The 26,135-nt window shown below is 48.7% G+C and overlaps 3 protein-coding genes and 1 long non-coding RNA gene across 5 annotated transcripts in view; 3 read left to right on the forward strand and 1 right to left on the reverse strand.

Moving 5' to 3' along the window:
* The window catches only part of CACNB4 (calcium voltage-gated channel auxiliary subunit beta 4), a 60,448-nt gene extending 55,878 nt beyond the window's left edge, over positions 1–4,570 (forward strand). Inside the window, exon 13 of the mRNA XM_062004407.1 lies at positions 1,401–4,570. Coding sequence (XP_061860391.1) covers positions 1,401–1,661 — 261 coding nt within the window. The 3' untranslated portion in view covers positions 1,662–4,570. The remainder of the gene's footprint in view (positions 1–1,400) is intronic.
* LOC133626335 (uncharacterized) lies at positions 3,373–11,129 on the reverse strand. Its single transcript, XR_009819420.1, has 3 exons — positions 11,024–11,129; positions 7,736–8,077; positions 3,373–3,809 (listed from the first exon to the last, which is right to left on the reverse strand). It is a non-coding gene; the product is annotated as an uncharacterized LOC133626335 (long non-coding RNA).
* On the forward strand, positions 10,449–22,220 carry ARL5A (ADP ribosylation factor like GTPase 5A). Of its 2 annotated transcripts, XM_062004406.1 has the most exons (7): positions 10,449–10,766; positions 11,430–11,532; positions 12,696–12,756; positions 16,047–16,194; positions 17,809–17,892; positions 19,859–20,010; positions 20,472–22,220. In XM_062004406.1, exons 4-7 carry the CDS (start codon positions 16,051–16,053, stop codon positions 20,518–20,520), a joined length of 429 nt encoding a protein of 142 aa, XP_061860390.1. In that variant the 5' UTR covers positions 10,449–10,766; positions 11,430–11,532; positions 12,696–12,756; positions 16,047–16,050; the 3' UTR covers positions 20,521–22,220. The 2 variants fall into 2 exon arrangements, with proteins under 2 accessions (XP_061860390.1, XP_061860389.1); XM_062004405.1 differs by lacking the exon at positions 11,430–11,532.
* A 1,177-nt stretch (positions 22,221–23,397) lies between these two features.
* The window catches only part of NEB (nebulin), a 138,406-nt gene continuing 135,668 nt past the window's right edge, over positions 23,398–26,135 (forward strand). Inside the window, exon 1 of the mRNA XM_062005209.1 lies at positions 23,398–23,419. The gene's annotated coding sequence lies outside the window, so the exon portion shown is untranslated. The remainder of the gene's footprint in view (positions 23,420–26,135) is intronic.

A 26,135-nucleotide genomic window follows, 5' to 3' on the forward strand; every position in this document is an offset into this window, starting at 1 on the left:
TGACCCCAAACAAGGCAGGGAAGCAGGAAGTGTTTTAGAAAGGAGCAGGTTGCAGCCAGAGAGGTAAATTACTGCAGGGAAGACAGAGGGTGAGAGCACAGAAAGAGTTGCATTTCATGAGGTGATTATATATCAAAATCAGATGCCTGGGACAAGTAAATGTGGGAAGGAGCATTTGCAAAGGCAATGTGTGGACTTTGCCTACCACTGCTGTAAAACGTGATGCTGTAAGGAAAATTCGGGGATAATGTGGTAGAAGTTGCTCCCCAGTTAGTCAAGGGTGTGAATTTGGAGAAGGGCACCTTTCCCGTGGCAGCTCCTCACATGGAGCCTCAGTGAGTGACCTTGGCAGCATCGACCCACGGAGAGACGCGACATGGGATCTGCTGAGCTGTAAGCCTACACCCCTCTGCACAGGCACCCTCCCGGGCAGGCCAGCCTTTGGTTATCAATTATGCAGGGGGAAAAGCAAGAGGAGGGAGGTTTCTGAGCCCAGAGAGTATCAGCCTGCATTTCAGAAGCAAGGGGGGCAGAGGCTGCTGGCTGGCTGTGCGCAGGAACCCGAGGCCAGGAGGCTGCAGTCGCCTTTTCGTGGCAACTGTGGGGTCAGAAGAGTGACACTGGGGGTGTGACCTAGAGCAAGGAAAGCTCTGAGCGAGTTTGTTCTGAGAGCATCCATGGCTCTGCTCTCAAAAGGTTTAATGTGTGCTGACAGCAAACAAAGCTGTTTCTTCACTGCACCAGTTGACTGGCAAAAGGTAGGGACTGGTGTTGATACGACAAAGGTAGCAGGCTGTGCTGATGGGAGCGTGAGGGTAGCCAAGGCCAAACCTTTCAGTTATCAGGTGTCTTAGGAAGGGGTTTTCTGACAACATACTGAAAACATACATGTCAGCTGAAAGAATTTATTACTATCTAATAATGCCAGCCACCCCTGAGTATCCTCCTGCTCTGCAGTCCAGCCTCTATTTCTTCGGTCATATGAAGTTTTCAGGTAGAGCTCAGAGCTGCACCTTTGAAGACAAAAAACCCCAAAGCAACCAGCAAACATCTTCAGATGTTTTCTAACAGAAGCCATAGATCAGTGCTCACAGTCTCGAAGCATGAATGTTCCGTTCATGATCAGAGAAAAGTGATAAATGCTGAATACATCAGCTCACTTTTCATGCTCGGTGGCCTGTAGGGTTTAACAAGGTGCATCCCGCCTTTGGTCTGCTTTCAGCTCCAGGAACCAGACTATTCCTGTAACCCAGTCCTGTAGCGTACAGCCTTCGGTAGGAGATGAGTAACACAAAAGTGGATGGATTCTGAAAGGCCTCAGAATAAGTCTCAAAGCAAAGCTAAGCGATGCGAGAGCCTCGGTGCCTGTATTAACGCTTGGATTTCTTTGGCCCTCCTAGAGCCAGCGGATGAGGCACAGCAGCCATTCCACTGAGAACTCTCCCATTGAGCGCCGAAGCCTAATGACCTCAGATGAAAACTACCACAACGAAAGGGCTCGGAAGAGCAGGAACCGCTTGTCTTCCAGTTCCCAACACAGCCGAGATCACTATCCTCTAGTGGAAGAAGAATACTCTGACTCCTACCAGGACCCTTACAAACCCCACAGGACCCGAGGATCCCCCGGAGGGTACAGCCACGAGTCACGACATAGGCTTTGAGTTCAAGAACCAGGGGAGGGGGGGAAATGTAGGATTCATCAGTTGATAACTTGCCATAACGTAGCTAGGAAAGGAAAACCAGTCACCTCGGTTTGGCAGATGTAACGCTGCGATCCTGAGGTTGCACTCTGCTGTCATTCGGTGTTAAGTAGGGGGCAAAAAGAATCCAACCATGCCCTTACCTTTCTGCCCGCTCATCTAGGTGGTTTGTTTGGGTTTAATTTCCTTGGGTTTAGGACAGCATTTGCATTTCTAGCCATACTCGTTTCTTGTCTGTCAGAGATTAGACACATCCGTTTGTAATTTAGGCTACTTAGCGAGGCACTTATAGAGTAATTTCCCGTGCTGGAAATTCCAAATGACCAGTTCCAGTTGGAACCAATTTATAAACCAATTCCTGTTGGAATTTGGGTGAATTGACTGGAAAGTCGACTTGAGCATGTTGAAAACAAAGGAAAACCAATCACAAATGAAAAGAACAACCCCCGACAATGACAAAGCACCAGGAGGCAGAAAGTCAGTTGTTGGGCTGCTGGAAGCTCAATTCACACTTCAGGTTAGAATAAAAGGTTTGATTCTAACTCCTCATTTCCACAATGGCCTTTTTGGGGTGTTTTTTTCAGACAAACCAGATGTCAGAGTGCCAAATATCCCAAATTGTTGCAGCAGTTACAGAAGAACCTTCCAGTTGGGATTTGTTTTTAGAGCTGGCAGGAATGTTGCAGCGGGATGGTTTGTTCAGCTGAGCCAGCCCTGACATTTTGGTTGCTGTCAGCAGTGGTGAACCACCACAGGTTAAGGGGAAACAGGAACAGGAGAATGATCACACTTGAGAACAGTCTGTGTGGGTTAGAGGTTGAGAATAGCCTTTGGGTTTTGTTCTCTTGTTTACCTGAATACAGCTAGTAGTCCCAAAATGAAACATCAGTGTATAGGTACATCATTTTTTCCTCTCCTGTTTTCAGTGTTCTGTCTTTTAAAATGGCAAACAGTACCCTCTTCTTACCCAGTGTGTAGAGCACCTCCGTGCCAGTACACCTGAGTACCTTCCTCTGTGTTACATCCTTCAAAACCCATCTTGGAGTGGCTGAAAATTCCAGCACCACACAAGAACTCCCCAGAAGATCAGTTTAAACCTCAGTAATGCGACCCGAGGGAAGGGAGCGGGGTTCAGCATCCAGAAATGATTTAAAAGTCCCACATTGGTTGGAATTAGCCCACAATAAAAATGTAGTGTCAGAAAACACCCCACAGGACCCGCTCCCAGCAAAGCCCTAGAGCTGACCTTTCGGATCCAAAGAACTACGATACATCTTTGGAGATAGATACTGCTGCCTTACTTCCTAACTACCACTTCTTTCCACCTGCTGAGTCATCAGTTCCTTGAAACAGATAAATCCATGGGATTGGACCTTATGTCTTAGGTAATCAGTGAAGCCTTAGATCCAGTGGGATTGACAAATTCACCGCCATTGGCCGTTTTGTACAAGCCCCTCGTGTCTTTAAGCAGAGACTCTGAAATTGCCCACTGCATGCATTCTCTCAAAGTCACACAGTTATGCTGACTGGGCATTTTTTTTAAATGCAGGTTCGTGTCAGAACATTTTATTTTCCAAATCTGAGGATCATTAACTTTTCTCTTTCCTTACTCCCAAAGCCCTGCCACGAGCAGACTCCAAAAGCACGCAGCACTGAGTTAATTTCCTTAAATACTACGGTTTCTTCTACTTTCTGGACCAGTTAGCAAAGCTCACTGGTGGTGTTTCCCACCACCCTTGAGTCTTGATGTTAACCATGAGGAAAGCAGTTCCCCTCCTTTCTGGCACAGCCCAAACCGATGCACGTCTCCAGCAGCGTTAGAAGCGTGCGGATAACGTGGCCACGTTTTGAAACAGCCTCACTCCCTGCCTGAAAGGCAGCTGCTCAGCACCACGAGCTGATTGGAATGGGCCAGTTGTAAATGTGTGCATCCACTGGAGTGCCAGAACTGAGAATGGAGATGCCAGACCTGATCCTGCGGCTTCCAGCCGAGCATCCGGGCTGGGAACGCTGCCTCCCCGCTGCCTTCTCGGGTATTTCCTGCTATAGCACAGTGGAGCATCCTCCAGGAGTTTTCACAAGCCTTTGTTACGTGTACAGCACACATACCTGCATGAGAAAGAAGGCATTAGGCAAAGCATTTTTTTCTATAAGCTTTAATAAGTTTCTTGTTTGTGTGCATTGAAGTATTAATTGCAAAGGATGCACTGAGATGTATAGACCTAGATTAGACAGCTGTTTATCTTTATTCTGTAGTAGCATTAGGGATCAGATCATTTAACTGCTTGAAGATATTTGCATCTTAATGGCAGGTAGCTCTGAAGCACCTGCATATATTTTCTAGTAAACAAGGTTACTGCTTTATCATTTCCTAGACAAAAGATGACATTTATTTCTAGAGCCTTTTGGAGCCTTGTTTTTAAGTCTTCCATGTCATGCTAAGGGAAAGGTCTACAGAACACGTATGCACAAACTCCATCAGCCACAGCATCTCCAAGTGCCAAAACTACTTTCTCTGTTGTACTAAAAAGGGGCATGTGAGGGAAGTCGTGTGCAGTCTGCAAAGAGCACACTTGAATTCCTTTCTTCCTTGCCTTTGAGTTGACTCTTGTGTGTGCTTACCCTCTCCCACTGCCCTAAGAAAGCAGCCAGCAGGGCTGCAGCAGGCCCCTGTGCCAGCTGGGCTTGCTCTTTCTTTGGAGACCGATCTTGTAAGAACAAACACACTGGACATGCTGATAGACGATTCATTTCATCTAGATCCAAGCTCGGGGTGCTCTTCATTTTAAGAAGTGAATTGTTTAGGAGCAGTGGTACTGGGTGGAAGCTGCAGTGTTGGTTGGGGAGGTGTGAACTCATAGTTACTTGCACTGGCAGCTCAGCACTGCTAGCCAGCTCTATGGTGATTCAGGTGCGAAGCCCTGAATGAACACGAGTCAGGCTCATCTCCCAGTTCTCCTGCCATCTCTCCTTGTTACTGAGCTATTGCTAAAGGTCAGGGTTCTGTTCCTAAGCTCTGGCTAATACAAGAGGATTTTAGAAATGTTTACAAAGCACCTTTGTTTTGTTTTGTAAAGTTTCATTGTTGTTATCTGCGATTTTCATCAGGACACTTGTGGATTAACCACGATGCAGCCAATAAAGGTGATAACAACAGCCTCCATACCTAAACACAATATATGTCAGTGCATTCATCTCTTTGTGAATGAATTAACTGAGGCCACGTTTGGTTGTGTTGTTAAAGTTGGAAGTGCTTTGGCAAGTTGCATTGAACAGATGTACAGGTTCTTGTTCCACAGATGAACGTTTCTCCCACGGGACGTGCGGCTCGCAGCTGACGATGTTTTCCGAGTCTGTTAGGAAATGTGTTGAGTTGGGAATGCAACTGGAGCTGTTCCAGGCCACATTTTAGTTTATAAACAGCGGGACAGATTAGATGGTCAAGAGTCAGCCTGGTAAAGATCAGTCCCTCTGCTTGAGAACTGGCAGCTCGGCGTGGCTTCAGTCACTCTGTTTCAAAAGCGGCTTCTGAAGTTGCTCTTCGGGGGTTTCTCTTTTGTGCTTCTTGCTTTTAAAACCACGTGTAATATGGACTTGAGGGAGTTAACTAGCAAAAGGAGGAAGGGCAGCTGTGGGGGTAACAAGGTGACAGCAGTTCCTCTGGATATCACATTCAGTTTGACAGCGCAGCTTCTGAACTCAGCGTGGTCTCAGGAGCAGAGACTTCACTGAGATGTCCCACAATCTCATGTCTTTACTGACATTGCCATTCTCAAAATAGTATTGCTATTGCTATTACTTTGTAGCCCAGTGATTTGGGGAACTTAGGGCTTTCATGAGTCATTTGAATGCTGTGTTTTGGTTTCCCAGCTCAGTGCTTCTGAAGCCTGCCCTTGATTCCATGGCCTTCATTGTCTCAAAAGCAAAAATAAATGGAGACAAAAGAAAAGTGGGTATTTTGTAAAATGCAGATCATTCAAATAGCTGTTTTCACTCCTGAAAATCTATGTTTTAAAATGAGGTTGTGTTGCCCTAGTTGGCACCAACACAAGTTTGGATATGTGGGCTTCTGCTGTATTGTTGAGGGGTAACTACCCCTCAGTCCCTTCAAATAGAAGGAGCAACGAGACTGAAAGACAGGGTAATGTGGCCAGCCTCAACTCTGAGGGAATAAAGTCCCCACAATCTTTATAGCAGAAGAGAGGATATTATTTGAAGAGCTGTCATTTGAACAACCTTTCTTAGGTTGTTGTTTGAGTCCAGTTTATTTTACGTAGACAAATAAAGGTATGTCATTAAAACCAAAGGAACATCTAATCATGTCATGGGATACACAGGAGGAGTCAGCCTGGGGAAGGATCTGGCAGTGCTACTGAAACTTGTGTTGAGGTCTCCTCCTTATCTGTGGAACCCATTTCAGAGGCCAAGAGAAATCTTGTAGTTGAATCCCTAGAGAGAACTTTGGGAGAAGGCAGAAAGCATTTTAAACTGCCATTGTCTTGTTCTTGGTGGGTTTTGGTAGGCTTGCCTTTTGCCCTGACGTTCCTTGGCAGCGGGTTATGATCTGGAATAGATCCTACAGACATTTCCTGCTGGACACAGTGCTCTGAAATGCCATATTTGTGAGGTCTGCCCACAAATGTCACCTACTGATTCTCACATGCCTTAGCAATATGGCCCAAAAACAAAAGGTGATCCAATTGAGTGCCACGGCCCCTTTGCTATTAATTCTGCTCTATATAAGCAGCAGAAACTCAATATAGTGAGGAAATGTGTTGTTCAGTAGAGAATAACATGTTTTGCCAACGATGTAAAAACAGATGAAGGAAAAAGAAGCACATTTGTAACAGCACAAATTCCCAACAATTCCACCGTGGCATTTGGCATTGTACTTTGGGGAAGGGGGGGGGGGGGGAAGAGTTTTTGATCCAGCAGCAGTGGATTTGTTGCATTTTTGATCAGTTTAACTTGCTGCCTGATACTTCAGCAGTTTCTTCCTAAGCCTTGCATTTTGCATCTGTGATGTCTGTATTCCTTCCATACCAGTCAGTGAAACAGACCCTGTTAAAATTACAAAGTCCACAGCATTCATTTCTGCTGATTTCCTCCTCAAAGCTGGAACTACACAAATAACTCCTAATTTTGGCCAATATCTAGATTCTGGGCTATGAGTATACCAGGAGTACACTTAGTAGCCTAAAGCTGGGAACAAAACACTCCCAGTAAATACATTCTTGGGGCTGCAGAGCTGTTTGCTTTGTGGTGTGGGGATGGGGAGGTGGGGAGGGAAAGAGTGCTACACCCTAAGAGCTGTGGATGAGCTTCCATGAATACTGCTGAGGCTTTCCAGTGTGAAGGAAAGCCTGCTGAAGGAATTCATGCTTAGGCCTGAGGTGTGTGATACACAGCCTGTTCCCTGCTCAGGCAGAGGGAGGAGGTCAGTAAGGTGGCACAGGGAAGATCCACCATGATGGTGATGGAGGGGGTGTGTGTGTGAGAGGGAGAGAGAGAGGGATGCAGAAAGAAGGTGAAAACAGTCATTCCAGCTGCAAACTAACGACCTCGGGCTTCTCCGATCCCAGAAAACGTGTTCCTCCCCCCAGCTGGTTCCCAGGGATAGCTCAGCCTCGCTGGGAACCGGTTCAGAGGCACGCTGGTAAGGACATTACTGCCTTTACTCCAAACCCCGAAGGCACACAAGTGTTTTCTGCCAATTTGCCCCGTTCTGGTTTTACTTCTATAGAATACTGTATGTGTAGCATTCTACAAGGCATGCTGGGTAAAATATACTATGCAAATGTGTACAGTGTTGCATGCTTTGCTCTCCCTCTGCTTTTAGTGGCTTTCACAGAAGAGAAACAAAAAGTGGTGTTATTTTTGTGATGAGAACTCATTTAAGAAAACCAAGCAGCAAACGCAGACTGCATGCCGGTGGTACCCTCATTTCTATGGATCTGTTTTCTGCAATTTAGCTGTACAAAAACCAACTGCATTACACTAACCACTTTTCTACAATAAATGACAAAGGTACAAACCGTTGAAAGGCCTTGTGTAAGTCTCTATGTGTTCCACATCCGATGGGAGGAGGAGGCTCAGAGGAGTCGCTCGCTGTTCTCTTGGTGTTCTCACTGTTGGCTTTTGGCAGCAGCTTCACGTGTCAGCGTTCTGAGTACAAAGTAATGAGGTTCTGAAGAAGGAGATGCATCTGCCCTGCCAACTGAGTGATGCTTATTAAACTTTATGTGCTCTTGCAATAGCTGCAGCTCAGAAACACGAGGAGACGTACAACATCTTGCTGCTCCAGCTGCTCAGCTGAAGGGTTCCCGTGGACAGTGATGGCCTTTGGATCCTGGTCCTCATCAGTTTAAACTTGGTTCCTAGACAGCAGCAGGTATCAGCATGATGTTAAGGGTTGAAGGAGTAATTACAAGAAAATTAAATGCTGTTTACAGAAGCTCAAGGGCTGGAAGGGGCCTGGAAAGCTCACCCAGTGCAACCCCCTGCCAGAGCAGCACCACCTAGAGCAGGGCACACAGGAACTCATCCAGCTGGGTTTGGGATGTCTCCAGAGAAGGAGCCTCCACAGCTCCTCTGGGCAGTTCCAGTGCTCTGTTTAGAGTATCTTGAAAACTCTTAAGAAAGATGCTGCCTCTAGCAGAGGGCTCCACACTACCTCTTCCAAGGAGCGAATACCAGGAACCAGCCACCTAACAGAGATACTGTGATGACCAGCAACACCCAGAAGCCCTGTGGTTTCAGGCTGGCACCTGGCTGTGCCTGTGTTAACCTGTTTCACAGTGGGATTGCCTCCTCAGCACCTCTGCCACCTTCTGAGGGCAGAAAGGCATTTGCGGGTAAGCTGCCTGTTACAGATGAATGAGCACTGGCCCGTCCGTATCTCTTCAGTTGAATTGCCTTGTGTTCCAAGTCAAAACACAAGCATGTGGGTTTTCACAGCTTAGGGTCTTTCAAATAAACGTAAGAGAGCAAAAATGCACTACTCTGTGTCTTAACAGTTTAACTGACAGGAGGCCAGAGAGACAATCTTCCCAAGAGCAGCCTAGTCCTAAGCCACACCATATATTCATTCATCTGTCCTGTAACAGTGTCTCCGTTTTGGGAGCTGCTGGGTACAGCCAAGCTGAGCTGTTATGAGGGCAAAATCGATGTAGTGTGTGTGGCCCAGCCTGGTGTGGCTCTGACAGGTGCTGGCTGCAGCTTTGCAGAAGCTGCTTCAGTGAGACACAGGGTCTATTAAAAACAAAACCTACACAGAAGGGAAAAATAAAGGTGACGCTCTTTAGTTAAAGGATCAAAGTAAATGGTGCCATTGAATGTTGCTGCCCTGTCAGGTAGCTGTGCAGCCTACCTAGCCCTGAGCGAGCCCACGGCTTCCAGGCTCACTGCGTGTTTACACCAGGAGAATGAGACTGCAACTGGACTCCCGAAATTCTCAGGTCAAGGACAGCAGAAAGGGGGTAACTGATGAATGTCAGCTAATGAATAATGAATTGCATTGCAGGCTGAATACTGCACTTGCAGAACTGTGTCACCTGGGAGGAGCTGCAGCTCCAACACAGACCCTGCTGTTCCTGTCGTCCACCTCCATTCCCCTTTTGCCTTCCCCACCAGCTTCTCCAAAGCCAAGAGGAATACACAAGTCCTGGTAGCTCCAGCAGTTGAACAGGATGGAAGGATATCTCTGGGTCCCACTTAGGATAAAGCATTGCTACCTTTCCAGTCATGCTGATTTGAGGTTAAAAATGAGCAATGTGATTGTGAAACAATGACCTAAAACCATAAGGGGTAAAAAGCTGTCATATTAAGAGACTTTTTTCCTCCCAACAGTGACTGTTTAGCAAATGAAGGTTTCAGAGACTACCTGGAGGGTGTGTGTGCTCACTGCTTTCCCTGTTCCATCATGTAGCTGAATCACTTTGGTTGGAAAAGACCTTTTGAGTGATTTCAGTACATTTTTCCTCATTTCCAATCTCAACCTCACCTGGGGCAACTTGAGCCCATTTCCTCATGTCCTGTCACTCCTTGCTTGAGACAAGAGATGGATCCTCAGCTCCCTGCAGCCTCCCGTCTCCCCTCAGCCTCCTTCTCCAGGCTCAACACCCCCATTCCCTCAGCCCTCCCCAGCCCCTTGTGCTCCAGCCCCTTCCCCAGCTCTGTGCCCGGCTCTGGCCACGCTGCAGCCCCTCAGTGTCCCTGTGGCAGTGAGTGAGGGGCCCAGCCCTGAGCACAGCCCTGGAGCTGCAGCCTCCCCAGGGCCCAGCACAGGGGACAATCCCTGCCCTGCTCCTGCTGCCACCCCACTGCTGATCCCAGCCAGGCTGCCACTGGCCTCCTTGCCCCCCTGGCACCAACCCCCCAGGCCCTTTCCCTCCAGCAGCTTCCCCGCCCCTCTGCCCCAGCCTGGATCACTGCCTGGGGCTGGTGAGGCTGAAGGGCAGGACCCGACACTTGGCCCTGTTAAACCCCATGCCACTGCCGTCGGCCCATGGCTCCAGCCTGCCCAGGGCCCTCTGAAGAGCCTTCCTGAAACACTTCGCACACCAAAACGCAAAATAAAGGGTTCGTAACTAAGGCCCTGAGGCTGCGACGCTGCTGGGCATCGGCCGTGCGAGGCGGCTGAGGGCAGCAGCCGCCCGCGCGGGCCGAGGGGGCAGCGCCGCGTCATGGCGGCCGCGCCCCGCCCGCGCTGCGCCGCAAGGCGCGTCCCGCCCCCGCCCGCCCCGGCGCTACGGTGGCCGCCGGGCCGGAGCTGGCGGCGCCGCGCGTTGCTCTTCGCGCTCCGCGGCCGGCCCGGGCCGGGCTGTGCGAGAGGAGCGGGGGCAGGGGGAGCAGGCGGCGGCAATGTCCGAGCGTGAGCGGGCGCGGCGAGGCCCCAGCCCGCCTTTCTGTCCGCAAACCGGGCGCTGGGCCGGGCCCTGAGGCGCCCGCGGCCCGGCAGCGGGGTAACCCCGCGGTAGGCGCCGAGGAGCCGGCGAGGCCCGGAGCTGCCCCGGCTGAGGATGGGGATCCTCTTCACCAGGATATGGAGGCTGTTCAACCATCAGGGTGAGGGCACGGCGGGCGGAGGCGGCTCGGGGTGCGCAGCGCCGGGCCTGAGGGCGAGCGGCGGAGCCCGGGGAGGCGGCGGCTCCTCGCCGCTTGTGAAGCCGCCTTAGGGGGCGGCCGGGCCGGGCGCGGCAAGGAGTGCCCGCCGCTCGAGCCGCCTCAGCGGTGGCCACCGCGGCCGAGGGAGAGGTGGCCGCGCTCCCGCGGCCCTGCCTGCGGACGAGCTGCGGGCACAAAGGTTGAAGGGCGAGAGTTACCTTTTTTTGGCTTCTCCAGGTCACTGGGAAGCTCGTTTTGCTGAGAGGTTAAACTGTTAACGTGTGAGGAAGGAGTACGAGTGCGTTGCGTTGTGGTGTGTGATTGCTCCTCGCCGTCTGCAGAGTATGCGCTGCTAAGGCTCGGAGTGATAAACCTCAGTATCCGGCAAATCGCTCGTTTGTGGAGTAAATGTAGTGAGTGACTTCGGATCTGTAACCACCCCTCTCCTTACAGTAAGAGAGCTGTAACTATAAGCCACACGCTGGTGCTTGTGTCCGTGCTTACAAGGTCTTTTAAATGGGTTTTGGCTGAACTTCGGTGCCCTGGCCACGTCCATGTTGAATGTCCCCGTTCTGTGCCCTTTAACACTTAGTGCAAATACAACGAAATATTTTTGTTTTGTAGCGTCCAGCCCCACCTCAGACCTTCTGTTCCAGCTGATTTCCTAACCTCCACTATGCTGGCAACATCACACCAGAAACAAAAGTTCCTAGTTATGTGGGGTCAGGTAAGCAGATATTTTTACAATATTGTGCAGTTATGCAAAGTTACTAAAGCTGGAATTTGTATCTTGATGGTATACAAGACAAACTCTGCAAAACCACACAATATTGATAAAACCAAGAAACTCCACTTACCTGACCCCTGTCCCCTCCCTCTCTCCTCCGGGATAAATCAATGTGAGTGTACTTTGCTAACAAAGGAATTGATCTCTGGGTTGTCTGGAGCTTGGGCAGGCTTATGTCAGCTTTTTGTTGTCATAAAAACAAGGGGAGAAAGCCCCTTCCCACAGAGCTTTTACTTACACAAGTTGTCCCGCTGAAGCCAAGGTGATTTGTGCAAGCCAAAGTTGTGTAAGGTGGCTGAGGGCAGGCAGTGCCTGGAAATCACACATCTGAATGTGCACAGCACCACCAGCTGTGAATTCCAATTTGATTTTGTGATGTATAGGAAAGAAGGTGTGAAACAGGAACAACAATTGTTTCTGACGTGGAGCTCCGAGATGCGTTGGCACATGTGTCACAGTGCTTCGGGGTAGGACTCGTCAGTTCAGCTGAAACTAAACTGGGTGAACTGTCACGGTTTCTTGTAGGCAAAGCTGTTCTCCAGGTTCCAAACCTGCTGAAAGGAAAAGAGGACACGGAAGGAGGCAGGTGGATCAGAAGGAGGCAGGTGGATCACCCTGCGAGTCAGCCTGCTTGGGGATTTTAGCAGCTCTTTGCCAAGAGATTAAGGTGTCTCAGGCCATGGAAATGGGCATTTCACAGGTGTAACCCTGTGTTCTGGGGAGCTGCTGTCGTTGTGGGGAGCAGAGAGTATAGTCTGGCACACTCTACAGAGGCTTGGGAAGGGATTCCAGCGCGAGATTGCTTCATCAGTTTAGAGAAGGGGAAAAATCCCCACGTGATCTCTCAGAAGTTGTTCCCGTAGATGTGCAGATGGTGGAAAATGGCCAATCCCTTACCTACTCAGGACAGCACAGGGGTTTTTGCATACCTCTACAGACAGACCAGCTGTTAGGGATGGCCCGTGAAATGTGGCACCTGAAGTTTGGCAGCATTTGCTCAGGAAATCGATCCAAAAATGCAACACTAACCTCGTTTCATAACACAGTTGTTACTGTGGTAGCAAAGTTAACTATATGACTTACTGGTGATATTTTTGTTTCAGAGCACAAAGTGATCATTGTTGGTCTGGACAATGCAGGAAAAACGACCATTCTTTATCAATTGTAAGTATGAACTGCAGATGATTTGTCACGTGTTTTGAAGTGTGCATTGTATATATGACGCTGACTTGCTGCTGCTTTTCCTGTTAGTGTTTGCCTTGGGAGCATTGTGCTGCAGGTTACTGAATGGTAGAGGAGGCAGTGGGCCAAGGTTGAGTTTGGAAAAGTCTGTGTTCTGCCTGGGATATGAGTAAGGTTTTGTTCAGAGCTTTTGTCTACCAGCTTACCTTGCCATTACCACGTAATAATCAGAACTGCTGCTGGTGTCACCGTGCAGGCTGTTTGCTGGCTCCATAGGTGTGATTGTATTGAGGGTTAGCCATGGCACAGTGCTGCTAAACCCATATCTGCTGTGGTATGTAAACCCCAACCTCGCTGTTTGGTGAGCAGCAAAGCAGCGTAGCCTGACCTCTCCTTGCCACCACTCGTGTGCTGAGATGTGCTTTCCTGTCACTTGTGGGCTGGGGTAAAGGAGGAAGGCTGAGCCCAGGACAGCCCAGCTCTGCTGCTGCTGGCAGCCTATGCCACCCTGCAGCATGATGAAAGGCTGGGGAAGCTGGAGCTCTTCAGCTTGGGGAAGAGGAGCCTGAGGGGTGAGCTCATTCATGGTTACAAATCCATCAAGGGTGGGTATGAGGAGGCTGGAGCCAGGCTGTGCTCAGGGATGGCCAATGACAGCACAAGAGGCAATGGGCACAAGCTGGAACAGAAGAGGTTCCAAAGAAACACAAGGAAAAACTTCTTCCATGCTGAGGTGAGGGAGCCCTGGCAGGGGCTGCCCAGATGGGCTGTGGAGGCTCCTTCCATGGAGCCATTCCAACCCAGCTGGGTGAGTCCCTGTGTGCCCTGCTCTAGGTGGTGCTGCTCTGGCAGGGAGGGTTGCACTGGGTGAACTTTGCAGGTCCCTTCCAGCCCTTGAGATTCTGTGATTCTGCCTTTAATAGTGGCATTGACTTGCCTTTGTCTTGCCTTAACCTTCCTACTGGTTTACATGAAACTTGTCTGAGCTTCCTATCTCTGGTCCTCGAGTGCGTTTCGATAACAGGTGGGACAGGAAACTCAAGGTCTGTTTGCAAGAGAAACACATCTGGGATTTCTCACATGAAGTAGCCTGCTCTCAGGAAGTGTTCCCGAGTCAGGAGCAGCACAAATTCCTCTGAAGTGCATATGGCCATGCTGGTGCAACCCTGCATTTTCTTCAGATGTTTAGGTTGTGTCAGGCTGCGATCTGCTTTTGCCACTCTGAAACGTGCAGCTCCTGCAGCATTTCCAGCCGCTTCATGCCCTGGCACGCTTTGCAGGGAAAGTGCAAAGCCAAAGGTGGTTGTCATTGTTGAAATTGGGAGTGAGAGGTTTTTAAAAGCATGAATAGAGCGAAGAATATCTTTGAAGACGAGCAACTGCTGCAGCTGAGGGCTGTCCTTGGTGTGTTTTAATGCTGCCAGTGTCTTTCCACTTCCTCCACAAACATCTCATGATTCTTCTCATCTTATTTCTGCAGTCTCAGTGTTTTCTTTCCCCTTTTGCACAGTGCATCTCTGTATGCCTCCTTTTCCTTTATGCCCATCTGAGCTCCACAGGACTTCCCCTTCTCTCTTCTCGTATTCCCCTTCCCCTGTGCCTTGACACAGCTCTGTCTGTCTCTATCTGTCTGACTCTTCCTCCAACCCTACCTCCATCTGTGCAGGTCTCATTTTTTTTCCCCTTACCATTTCTTCTAAGGGTTGTGAGCACGAATGAGTGAGTGTAACTCTTTTCCCCAAGAGGTGGGCAGAGATAACTAGCAGGACAACTAGTGTTGATGGCCATGCTGGCTGTTCCTTTGATGTCACGGAGGGTCCCAGCAGACACCGGAGCGGTGATTCTTCTGACACCACAGCAGCTCCACAGAGACATTTCTTGCTGTTCTTATCCTTCCTCCCCTCGGGTAGCAGGAGGGTTTTGTGATCAGGTGTCTACAAACGGCATTAAGCTTTGTGCTCGCCTTGTTTCGGCGCGGAGGAGAGATAACTCAGCCGATCGTATTGCAGGCTGCGAGATGCCGGCAGCTTGAAGGCAGAAGGCTGCAGGTTCAGCCAAGGAAAGGGGCTTTGTGACACATCTCCTCTGAGCATTAAAAGAACTCTGCTGAAACCTGTTTTTCAAATAAGATCAGCTACAGGCGTCTTCTTACGTCGTTGTTATCCTTAATTTGATTTTATGGTTCTTCTAATCCTTCTCTTCCCCTTACATAGTTGCTTTCAGATGTGTGGTGAGAGGTTTCTTGTTACATGCTGCTAAGGCACCGGGTGACTGGGATTCCTTTTCACAGCACTGAACCGTCCCTTTATGTCCCTGGTCTCTGTATCCTTGTCGAGAAATATTCCAGTTCTCTGACAAGTCTCAAATTGCTGTTGCTGTCACTAAAAGCTCTGCTGAAGCTTCAAAAACTGTTCATTTATGTGAATGGGGGACAAAATGCTATTGTCAGGGAAGTTCCTTGAAAATGGTTGACGTTTGCTTTGAAGCTACCTTTAAATGATTGTTTCCATATGCCACGCAATAGAGCTGAAATCATTTGAACTTCAGGAGTGTCCAGAGCATACGTTGGGTTGTGTTGAGGCTGGTGGCCTTGATGAGAAAGGTGCCCTCAGTATCTCTGAATCAATATGTCTGAAATATTCAGTGGCTGTGTCCAAAAAGCAGTGTTATTGGACTGTGCCGAAGGGAGAGGGACAGGAAGTGTGGAGCTAAAGCAACTGAACTGTGAAGAAAGTTTACTCGCAGTGGGCTGTGGTGGAAGGAGAGCGGGACAGAGTGTGTTTGGTGGAGCTGGGTCATGAGTTGTTGTTTCTCTGCAACCTTGGAAATTCTGTGGTTTAACCACATTCTAGAAGCAAAACAACTGCTCTCTCCCATGCGTGCCAAATTCAGCCTGGAAAGAGAAAAGCTGACTGCTTACAAGAGCTTCTGAGGCAAATCTTCTCTCAGCTTTATGATTTAATTAGTTATTACCTCATTTGTGTTCATGAATGCTCTCTCAACTCTACAATTCAATTATTCCATGGTTCACTGCATCCCTTTTGATTGCTATTTTTATTTACTTTCATTCACCTTCCACCATCAGACCTTGTCTCTGTTTGCCCCATAAGCAGGGTTTGATACAATCCTCCAGCACTGGAATAACCCCCAGCTCTAGTTTTCCTAGAAGCAGGTCAGCTGGGAGTCCCACAATGCTCCCTAGTGCAGTAGGCTGCTCCCCAGGCCCGGTTGTTGCAGCTTCTCCCTGAGGTGCTCTCTGTCTGTCTCTGCAGCTCCATGAATGAAGTGGTGCACACCTCCCCCACCATCGGCAGCAACGTGGAAGAGATCGTGGTGAACAACACGCGCTTTCTCATGTGGGATATCGGCGGGCAGGAGTCCCTTCGCTCCTCCTGGAACACCTACTACACCAACACAGAGGTGAGAAGGGAGGCTGTGCTGGCACAGGGCTGGAGCCATTGCTGGTGAAGGGGTGTAGCCTGCCCGGGATCCCCACCAGGCTTAGCTTGCACAGGGCTGCCGCCTCCACTGCCCTTTGAATGGCACCACGGCTACTTCAGGGTCCTCCTGTGTGGGGTTTTGCAGTCTCCTCCTTAGCAAACTGCTGTATGACTCACTTTTATAACTCTTACATAAGATGCCTAACACAGAGTTCCAACTAAACCCAAGTTGTTACTGGAGATTCTGTGTCTGAGGCCCTGCAGCCTTAGGTAGGTGCTTGGTTTGTTGGGGTGTTGCAGGTCATTCCTCAAGGACTGTGACCACTCTCTCTCTGTAGCAGCTGCTCTAAAACTTGCCTGACCTGGGAGCAAGGCTGAAAGCCCAAACACTTTCCTCCAAAGCAGTGGGAGCTGTGTCTTGCAGAGCTCCCGTCATCAGCTTCCTTAGGCATCCCCAGGAATTTCAAGAACCCTCAACACTGAATTTAAGCAGGACTTATACTGAACTTGATTCAAATAATGGTGTGAGGTTTCCTATGTGTTACCAATTTAACACTAAAAAAAAAAGGTTATTTTTTGGTAGCTTGTTCTCCTGTGCTTCTCTATCAGTTGCTGTGACATGTGTCTGCATGTATGCTCTTCAAGTATGGAATTTATGGGTGTTTTTAAATCCCTTGCAAATCTGTATTTGCCTGTTAGTGTGAGAGGGAGAGGGAGAAAGCTGGTGCAGTTCACCTTTTAAAGGCTGCAATGAGTTATTTGCAGGCTCTGTGTGCTACCTCAGTCGTGCTAAGCAAAGGACAGGACCAGATCTGGGATTACAGAGAAACACTTACTTTCAATACAGATTGTTCACTTGAAATTGGGAATTGGAAACCACAGCAGTGCTGGGGGTAATCCCACTCTGGAGTGGGTCTGGAACAGGATGGTGTTTGGTAATCCAGCTGTCTGGATGATGTGGTGGGAAGACTAATCTGTTCTGCTGACAAGTATGTGGCCAAAACCACAAGAGTTTGAGAGAGGTTTTCCTCCCCCTCTTCTGCCCTCCTGGGACCACATCTGGAATATTGTGTCCAGTTCTGGGCCCCTCAGATGCAGAAGGACAGGGAGCTGCTGGAGAGAGTTCAGTGCAGGGCCACAGAGATGATGGAGCTGAGCATCTCCTTTGTGATGAAAGGCTGAGGGAGCTGGGGCTCTGGAGCTTGGAGAAGAGGAGACTAAGGGGTGAGCTCATTCATGGTTACAGATGTATAAAGGGTGGGTGTGAGGAGGCTGGAGCCAGGCTGTGCTCAGGGATGGCCAATGACAGGACAAGGGGCAATGGGGACAAGCTGCAACAGAAGAGGTTCCCAAGAAACATGAGGAAAGCTTCTTCCCTGCTGAGGTGAGGGAGCACTGGAACTGCCCAGATGGGCTGTGGAGGCTCCTTCTCTGGAGACATTCCAACCCAGCTGGATGAGTCCCTGTGTGCCCTGCTCTAGGTGGTGCTGCTCTGGCAGGGGGGTTGCACTGGGTGAGCTTTGCAGGTCCCTTCCAGCCCTTGAGATCCTGTGATGCTGTGATTCTGTGACTGATAACTTCTCACCTTTTGAAGTTTGTGATAGTTGTTGTGGACAGCACAGACAGAGAGAGAATTTCAGTGACTAAAGAAGAGCTGTACAAAATGTTAGCACATGAGGTGAGTAGATCATTTCTTCGTTTTAACATCCGTTGATGGGTGAGAGGTGACATCGCATTGTGTGCCACGGGAGGCGGATGGGCGGGCTGTTGGTGCTGGTGCGCCCTGCCGCCGGCTGCCTGGGGCAGACCAGGAGGGAGTGCGGCCCCTCCAGGCAGCCCGGGGCACTGCTGGCCCGCACGCTCTCCCAGCCCCGGGCGCCGCTGGATCAGAGCTGTCTTCCTGCCAGAGGCTCTGCCTTTCGTGACGCTCCCAGCAAAGCTGTAAACACCAAATTACTAAAGAGAGCTCCCACTAAAGGAGCTTTTCAACTTCCCAGCGCTTCAGTGAAACAGAAGTTATGACCTATAAATGACTTAAATACTAGTTGTGATGGCTTTGTGGCTGCTTGATGTTTTGTGTTTCCACTGTGAGACAGATAGAGCCTTAATAGTACATTGTATAAAACTGCAGAAGCAGGCTGCCTGTGGCTGCAGGAGCCATCATTCTGTGTGGAATTGGAATTGCTGAATGAGAGTATAATTTGCTTGCTTGTAAAGACTCTCCTTAAAATGGAGCTGTGTCAGGTCTCAGACTGGTCTGCCTGACACGAAATGGTATGACCAGGGTGTCCCCAAGAGCTTAACCTGTCTGTGCAGGGCAGCAGGCCCAGAACGCTGGGCATTACTGAAGATGGGCTTGTGTAAGCTTGACTGCTGCTGAGACTGAGTAAGACAAGTTCAATGCAGACTGTATCAGTTTGCATGACACTGAGGACACCGAGCTTCCCAATTTAAGTGTCAGAATACAAAGGTGTGCATGAAACTGGTGGTGTTATATCCCAAAATATTCCATCTCTATTTAGACTATAGCCACTGCAGGAAGGGCAAAGATTACTCATGTGCTTCCTTTGGGTGAGCATGGGGCAAAACCAAACCCAAGTGCTTTGCATAGTGTCTTGAGTTTCTAGTTTGTGCTGTTTAAATTAGAGTTGTGCTTACTCTAACAAAATGAGTTGTAATAAAGGAAGTCTGACTTGCTGGGCTGTGGGAGTGGGAAATGGTGGCGTTTGAGTCTGCTGCTGTCAGAATTTCAGGGAAGTACTCCTCAGTCTGTTGCAGCTGCTGAACAGAATTGCATCTTCTGTTTCGTAATCTCTCCAGGAAGATGCAGAAGCTGTTAACGAACTGAGTGTGAAACAAGGCAAGCCTGGGACTCCAGGCACCATGAACACCCTTGCCTTGTGCTGGGAGCCTGTTCCTGTGCTCCACAAACTCCCATCTGACAGCAAACGTGCCTGTTGTTTTACAACAGGATGCTTTCAGTGTGTTCTGCTGCTCTCCAGATGCTGTGGTGTTTGAAGGCAGCAACGATACCTATCAGCTGAATTGAAAATCAAATCTTTATTGAATGCCTTTTATTTGCAGTCTCCACTTCAACTGCATCTTTTGTTAAGGCAAAATTGAGTTGCCCAGATCACTTCCAGCTCGTTTCTGGGCCAGCAGATGATTTGAGGATTAATTTTACTGCTTGTAAAAATTAATGTGCCCAACAGACATTAGAGTGAGTTGTCCTGGCTTTGAACAATACCTGCCTGTGCTGGTGTAAGTCCAAACAGCCTGAGATAAACTAAGCTTGCCCCTAGAGTCACTGCTCTGAATTGTCAGTGCAGAGGCAGGAGTGACCTGCAAGGGCAGGGTTACATGGGAGGAGGGTTAGAGGTCAGTGGCTGTCCCAGGCAGTGCTACAGGGGCCGCTGATCCTCACACAGCACAACAAAATCCTCTGTGTGCTTTTACACAGCATCCTGAGCAAAGCATTGGATGCTCACTGTGCTGGATCAAAGGATTTGCTGAGGTTCCATATTGGTCAGCCTGCAGTGGTTTATAGTTTTTTGCTAGGACTCAAGGTGCTTTGCTGTGATATCATGTCTTTTGCCTCAGAGGGCTGATCTGTACTCATCGCTTTTCATCTTCTTTCTCCCTAGGACTTAAAAAAAGCAGGTTTGCTGATCTTTGCTAACAAGCAAGATGTTAAAGAGTGTATGACAGTAGCTGAAATATCTCAGTTTCTCAAACTGACTTCAATCAAGGATCACCAGTGGCACATTCAGGCGTGCTGTGCTCTAACTGGAGAGGGGTAAGATTCTTGTCTGTAGGAAGAGAATCTCAAATTATTTTGGTCTTTTCCTCCCCTGTAAATAATAACCTTACACTTTAGGTTTTGGGGCTCAGAACCCAGCGACTTGGGTGTCATCTGAAAACCAACTTTCATGTGGAATCCGTGGTCTCGCCCCACAGCAATTGAACTTTCTGTGATTCTAACCAGGGCAGGGGTGTGAATGACCTAAAAGCTCCTCTGGTGTATTAAGAGTAATTATAATGGGAAGTAACTTCAGTGTATGCCTTGAAGCTCTGGGATCTGAAGTTTGTGGCCTGTAGATTGACCTGGGAACTGGTGTGCTCAGAGGGAGCTGTCCCCAGAAATGATTCCCAGAGTTAGAGTTCTTAGGAAGAAATTAAATGGGTGCAGTGGGATTACCTGTGAAGTTATCCTGAAAAGTGCATGTATCCCTTACAGCTTCTCTCTTTTGCTTCCAGACTATGCCAAGGACTCGAATGGATGATGTCAAGACTTAAGATCAGATGATCTTTAATGACTCCTTTGCACAGACATTGCTTGGAAAGAGCTGCACCCATGATTACCTTGGCAGTGGCAGAATTAATGGGTTAGGTGTATTTATACTGAACTGATTTCAACTTTATTTTCTACATGGATGCACACACACACACACACACACACACACACACACACAGGTGGATGTAAACTCAGGCTGTTCACCAGAAAGAAAGGTGCAGTTGGTGGCTCCAGTTGGGTTTTCCTCCGAGGATGCGTTTAAGAAGCTGTGATCAACCTCCTTTTCAACATACAGCCACTCGGAACTGTCCCATGTTGTGGTGATGATGGTGAAGTGAGAAGAGGGAGCTTTTACTTTTGAGTTTTATGACTCCATTGTAGTCCTCTCTAGTCGAAGATGTTGGCTTCATCCCTGCAGTAAATCAGCAGCAAATCAATGGAATAGGTATCAACTTCCCAGTATTTTTAAGGTTAACGATGTTACAAATGCAGAAATACTTTCCTGTATGTGTACTGTACATATTTGTGTATATTTATACCTCAGTTTTAGGTTAATTGCAATCTGTTCAAGACCAGTAAAAGCTGACTGGGTATGTTGATGGTGGTACTAATACTTGGCATCACCAGCCCGTCACACCTTCTTTTCCTTCATCATCTGTATGGCTGTGGCGTCCCATCAGACTGCCGGCTCACCACAACCTGATAAAGCAAACTGAGACCAGTGCTTGGTTCCCACATGGTTTTTCAGTGAGGGAGGATGCTGTCGCAGATTGGGGCACGTGGACTGAGCTTCAAACTACGGCGTTGGCAATCTACAGACTTGCCAAAGAGTTTCAAACGGACGGGATTTGTTTCTGTTGTGGTAGTCATTGGATCAGGTGATCTCAAACAGTGCACATCATGCTGTGGCCTGGGCTACTGCTTTTCTTTCTTTGCAGTACTGTTCAGTTAGGATTCCAGTCTAGCAGAAGTACCTTTAGCTGTCATAAAGGGAAAAAAATACTATTGTCTTTTATTTTTTCTTAACCAAAGAAGAGGCACAAAAGTCCTACTGGAATCTTTCAAAAGAAGTCATACTCTGTAATCAGTGTGTTTCAGGAGAAGGCACGCTTCTCTCTGACAGCATCAAATGTATCTGTGTCTGTATGCCATGAGTGGAACTGGGGTGGGGAGCAAACCAGGCAACACTACTTGAAAAGCTGTACGTGACCCCTCCGTCATGTTTCCACTGAAGTGCCAGGGCGGTGCTGCTCAAACACAGCTCCCTTGCATGGGCCCCAGGTGAGTTGAGAAGATGTTTTGGAACACTATGTGGTTGTCTTTCCTCGCTGCCATGCAGAGAGGCCCTGTTAGAGGATGCAGCTGGGTGCTTTGAAATGTCCTCAGTATTGTCAAAGAAACCTTAATCATGGGCTCTTACCTTGGAGATGTACCTCGGGCAAGTACGGCAAAACGAAATAAAGCTGTTGCAAATGTCCTTCCCTTTCTTAGCTCATGCATCTGCTGAGGGTGGAAGAGACATTTTAAACAAGCAGCCTAGTGTGACCTGTTGAAGGTGCTTTCCTGTGGTTCTGGGGTAATCTCATCAGCATGCCTGCCTCCCTGTGTGCCCGCCTCACCGGGGGTCCTGTTGGGAATCTGTGGGGAAGAGAGGGGAAGCCAAGTCAAAAGTCTGTATTTAACAAAGGCAGGTAAAGGATTTAACTTTTTAACCTCTTTTTGGTATCTCTGATGCTCTCCAGCTAGGGAATCTGCTGTCTTTGTTAAACATGTCAACGTGTACATGCATCTCTTCCTAGTGCATGCACATAGGTATTGGTATTTCACTGGTGTACTGCAAAACGTGTACCTGTCTGAAGAAATAACTAATGCAAAGACTTTCTCGGGTGGAGTCTTCAAGAAACGAGCTCTGTGCACACTTGCATATGAAACAGAATTGTACCTTTTCTAGTCTTAAAAGAGAAAAAGCAGACTTGCTTATCAACCCGAGTGCTTGGCTTTGGAGTCTTTGTCTTCCCTTTCAGCCCTTGGGACTGTCGTGCTTCAGCCCAGTTAAACAAGGCAGGCTCTTGCCTGGGTCTGCACGGCTCGTGGGGGTTGTCCTGTGGTTTAAGAAGATGAGTTTTGTTTCCTGTTAGATGGAATTTGCTGCTTCCTCCCTCCTCTAAGTCTTGTAGGCCTGAGTACATCCACACAACAGCAGCTTTGCTCCAGGTGTGGCTTCTGCTGCAACACCTTTGCACATAAGTAAGCTTAATGTTCCCTCTAGGTATCCTGGCTGCTGCTGCGTTCTGTGGACTCTGAGATTACCTTGTGGTTCCCTTCCTGGTTTCATGAGTGGCAGCAGACCTCAGCAGGGAGCTGGGAATAAGTGCAGGCATGAAGACTGCTTGTTAAACAATGGCTTCTGTGCCCTAAGGACATGAGAATCCAGCAATGAAATGGTTATCTGCATTGGGCAGTGAACAACCCAGCCCTGATACCACCACAAGAAAGGTTCACATAGAACCCTGAGTGTTGTGTCTCTGTTGTGATCCTGTAGTGTCTCAGAGGGCAGGTTTGCTCTTCAGCAGGTCGGATTCAGCAGTGGCCAGTGCTTACCGATGCACTGCCTGCCTCTGGCTTCCGTGCTGGGACAATGGCTTGTGTCTGTGGGAGCTGGGCAGCTCTTTGGCACTCCCTTGTAAACAGGGGGACTGTTCCCAGGTTGGGCTGCCTGAGATCCCTCACCAGGAGGGAGGGTGTTTGTCTGGCAGCAGAGATAAGCCTTAGAAAAGCATCTGGGTGCTGCAGCCTCCAACTCCTGCTGTGGTTAGGACAGTCTGTACCTCCTGTGTGCCCTTAGACACATCTGCGAGTGAGGTTCCTCTGGTGGTGCTGGAGGAGAGCAGCCAAACTTCTGAACCTCCAGGTCCTTTTTGGATGTGCTGCTTGTTTACAGCTTTGCTTTTCCCTGTAGAACAATTGTCATTTTTTCCCCCACAGCCCTGTCCATAGAAAAGCAAGTTAACTTTGCATCTGTGCTGCTCTCAGCTTCACTCCCTTATTGTTTGGAAGTGAGTGTCTTAACATGAGTCATGACCTTGGCTTGTGTTGCTTTTGTGTGCTGTGCTGTGGATGCTGTGGGTTTCAGCTAAACCTCAAGCTGCCTTTGCCTTTGTTCTTCATCAAATTCATTCTTAGGAGGTTACACAAAGAGGGGTCTTTACAAATGGTATTGAAGTTGATGCTGGCAATGCAATTTTCCTAGCAGGAAGAGCAGAGCAGTAGGTCCTATCTCAGTGACACTTCAAATTTGTTTCTTTTGGTTCAGCAGCTAGGAAATTTGAGCAATGATCTCTATAACATGCTGCCTCTGGGGGCTGAAAAGCAGGCAGGTTTGTAATGGGGAGGCAGGGTGGAATGTGGACAGAGGTCTGCCTGGCTTCATGGTTTACCTTCCTCCCCCCTCCCCGTTTAATGTGTCTGCTGGGCACCTTCCACAGTCTGTGCAGCTCAAGTGCCTCAAACAAATTCAGTAGCTTGTTCTGTTTTTCTCCTGCTGCTGCCATTTCCATTTTGCTTTAGAGAGGTGTATTTCTATGAAAGCATCTAAAGGTGTGTGAATGAGGCTTTTTCCCCTCCCCACACACGAGTTTTAACGTGATCTATGATGAGTTTGCTTGTCCCAGACTCTCTGCCCTCTCCATTGCAGGTGCTTTTGAGTTTCTCTGACATTGCTCCCTTGCTTTGTGGAAGGAAACTCATTACATCTGTCCTTGTACCGGATCAGTTAGCTGGAATTCTTGTCAAGGGACTCTGTTTCAGTGACATACTCCAAGCACGCTCGTCCTCGTGAGCACCCTCCCGTAAGCAGTTCCTTTGGACCTGGCTAGTAAGACACTAACTTTGCAACTCTCAGGCTACTTCTGGCTGAAAACTAGTTTTCAGCCTTTAAATGGAGCAGCACTGAGGGTTCCTGGGAGAGGGATGTCACAAAGAGTGGCGCTAAGGCAGGAAAAGGTCTTTGCAGAGAACTCTGACGTGGTATAAATACAAATGCCACTTGACTGTTGCAGTGAATGTATTACATGTACAAAACCAGAGCCTTTGAGGCCAGAGTTCTTGTGAGTAAGGACACAAGTTGGGTGAGAGGTTTTTTTTAAAGCTGTTCCTACTTGTAAGGTTAGAAAACTCGTCTGATCCTGAGCTCAGAAAATGCTGCTTTACCCAGGAGGCTGGGAGCCATTTCTGGTGACTAACTCAGTGTTAAATGCCTCCTGACACTGGGGAGGGCAGAAGAGGTGGCCAAGAAAGGATGTGTTTGGTAGGGTGTGCTGCAGAGATGGAAACCAGTTTGGTTTAAACTCTGCTTGTATTATGTTCTATGATTCTAAGAATGTTTTCAACATGATCTCATTAATAGTTACAGATATCTCAATGGTGGGTGTCAGGAGGCTGGGGCAGCACTTTTTGCTGTTGTATCCAGTGACAGGACAAGGGGTGATGGGATGAAGCTGGAACACAAACAGTTCCACTTAAACATAAGGAAAAACTCTTTCAGTGCTGAGGTGAGGGAGCCCTGGCCCAGGCTGCCCAGGGAGGGTGTGGAGGCTCCCCCTCGGGAGGTTTCCAACCCCACCTTGACATGTTCCTGTGCCCCCTGAGCGAGGGGAACCTGCTTGAGCAGGGGCTGGGGCTGCAGCAGCTCTGCAGGGCCGTTCCAACCCCACCATTCTGTGATTCTATGCCCTGAAGCTCCTCACTGCATTTCTTTCCAAAGCACAGTCTGTGCTCAGTTGTTCCTGCTGCTCCAGCCCCCAGCTCTGTCCTTGGGCTCTGGGTGTACCAGTAACCTCCAACACTAAAGCTGCAGCTCTCTGGGGGTGAAGGAAGCTGCCCAGATGAACACACCAGTGGTGTAGTTACATTATAGTGTATTATCCACCAGTTTAATGCACATGCAAGGTCGTGTCTGTACACACAGGCATTAACAGCCTGAGCAGGGCCCTGCTGCTTCTGATCACTCCTAGTTCATACTTACCTCCTTTCTGAAAGAAATGCAGGAAGGGTGTAGCTAACACTGAGGCTGCAATAAAACTCCTCTCTGTCTTTCCTGGCCTTGAAAATGTGCCTTGCATTGAGCTGAAGGGAGCTTACCCTGTTTCACAGGTGTGGAATGGTTGGGGCAGGAGCTGAGTCCCAGCATGGATACACGTGTCTAGGTCATGTCAGCATTGCTAAGGCTTGAAAACACACCAGTATTTAGTATTTTAAGGTGAAAGCACTTACCAAAATGGTACTTTTTGCACTAAACCTTTGTGTGTGTGTGTTGTGGTGAAGCTTTTCAAGCCAAGATGTAGTTTCTGGGGCATGATGGGGCTGAAAGGCCCTGCTCTGCCGAGCCCGTGGTGACGGGGTCTGTACGAGGACACTGTGTGGCATCAGGGATAAGTTGGGTGTTGGTGTGTGCTGGCTGGTTTCAGAGGCAATGGGAAGGACATTTAATGGTGCACTGCTTTTTTTTGCTATGGGAAATGCTGAAAGCTCCTGAGTGTTTGGGTGCCACGTGTGGAGTTTGTGGCGCAGTGAGTGGTGGGGGGTTACAAGTGACCTCAGAAAGCAGCAGAGATGACAACAGACCTGAA

The sequence above is a fragment of the Colius striatus genome, chromosome 11 (assembly GCF_028858725.1).
Source record: "Colius striatus isolate bColStr4 chromosome 11, bColStr4.1.hap1, whole genome shotgun sequence".
Classification (NCBI taxonomy): Eukaryota; Metazoa; Chordata; class Aves; order Coliiformes; family Coliidae; genus Colius; species Colius striatus.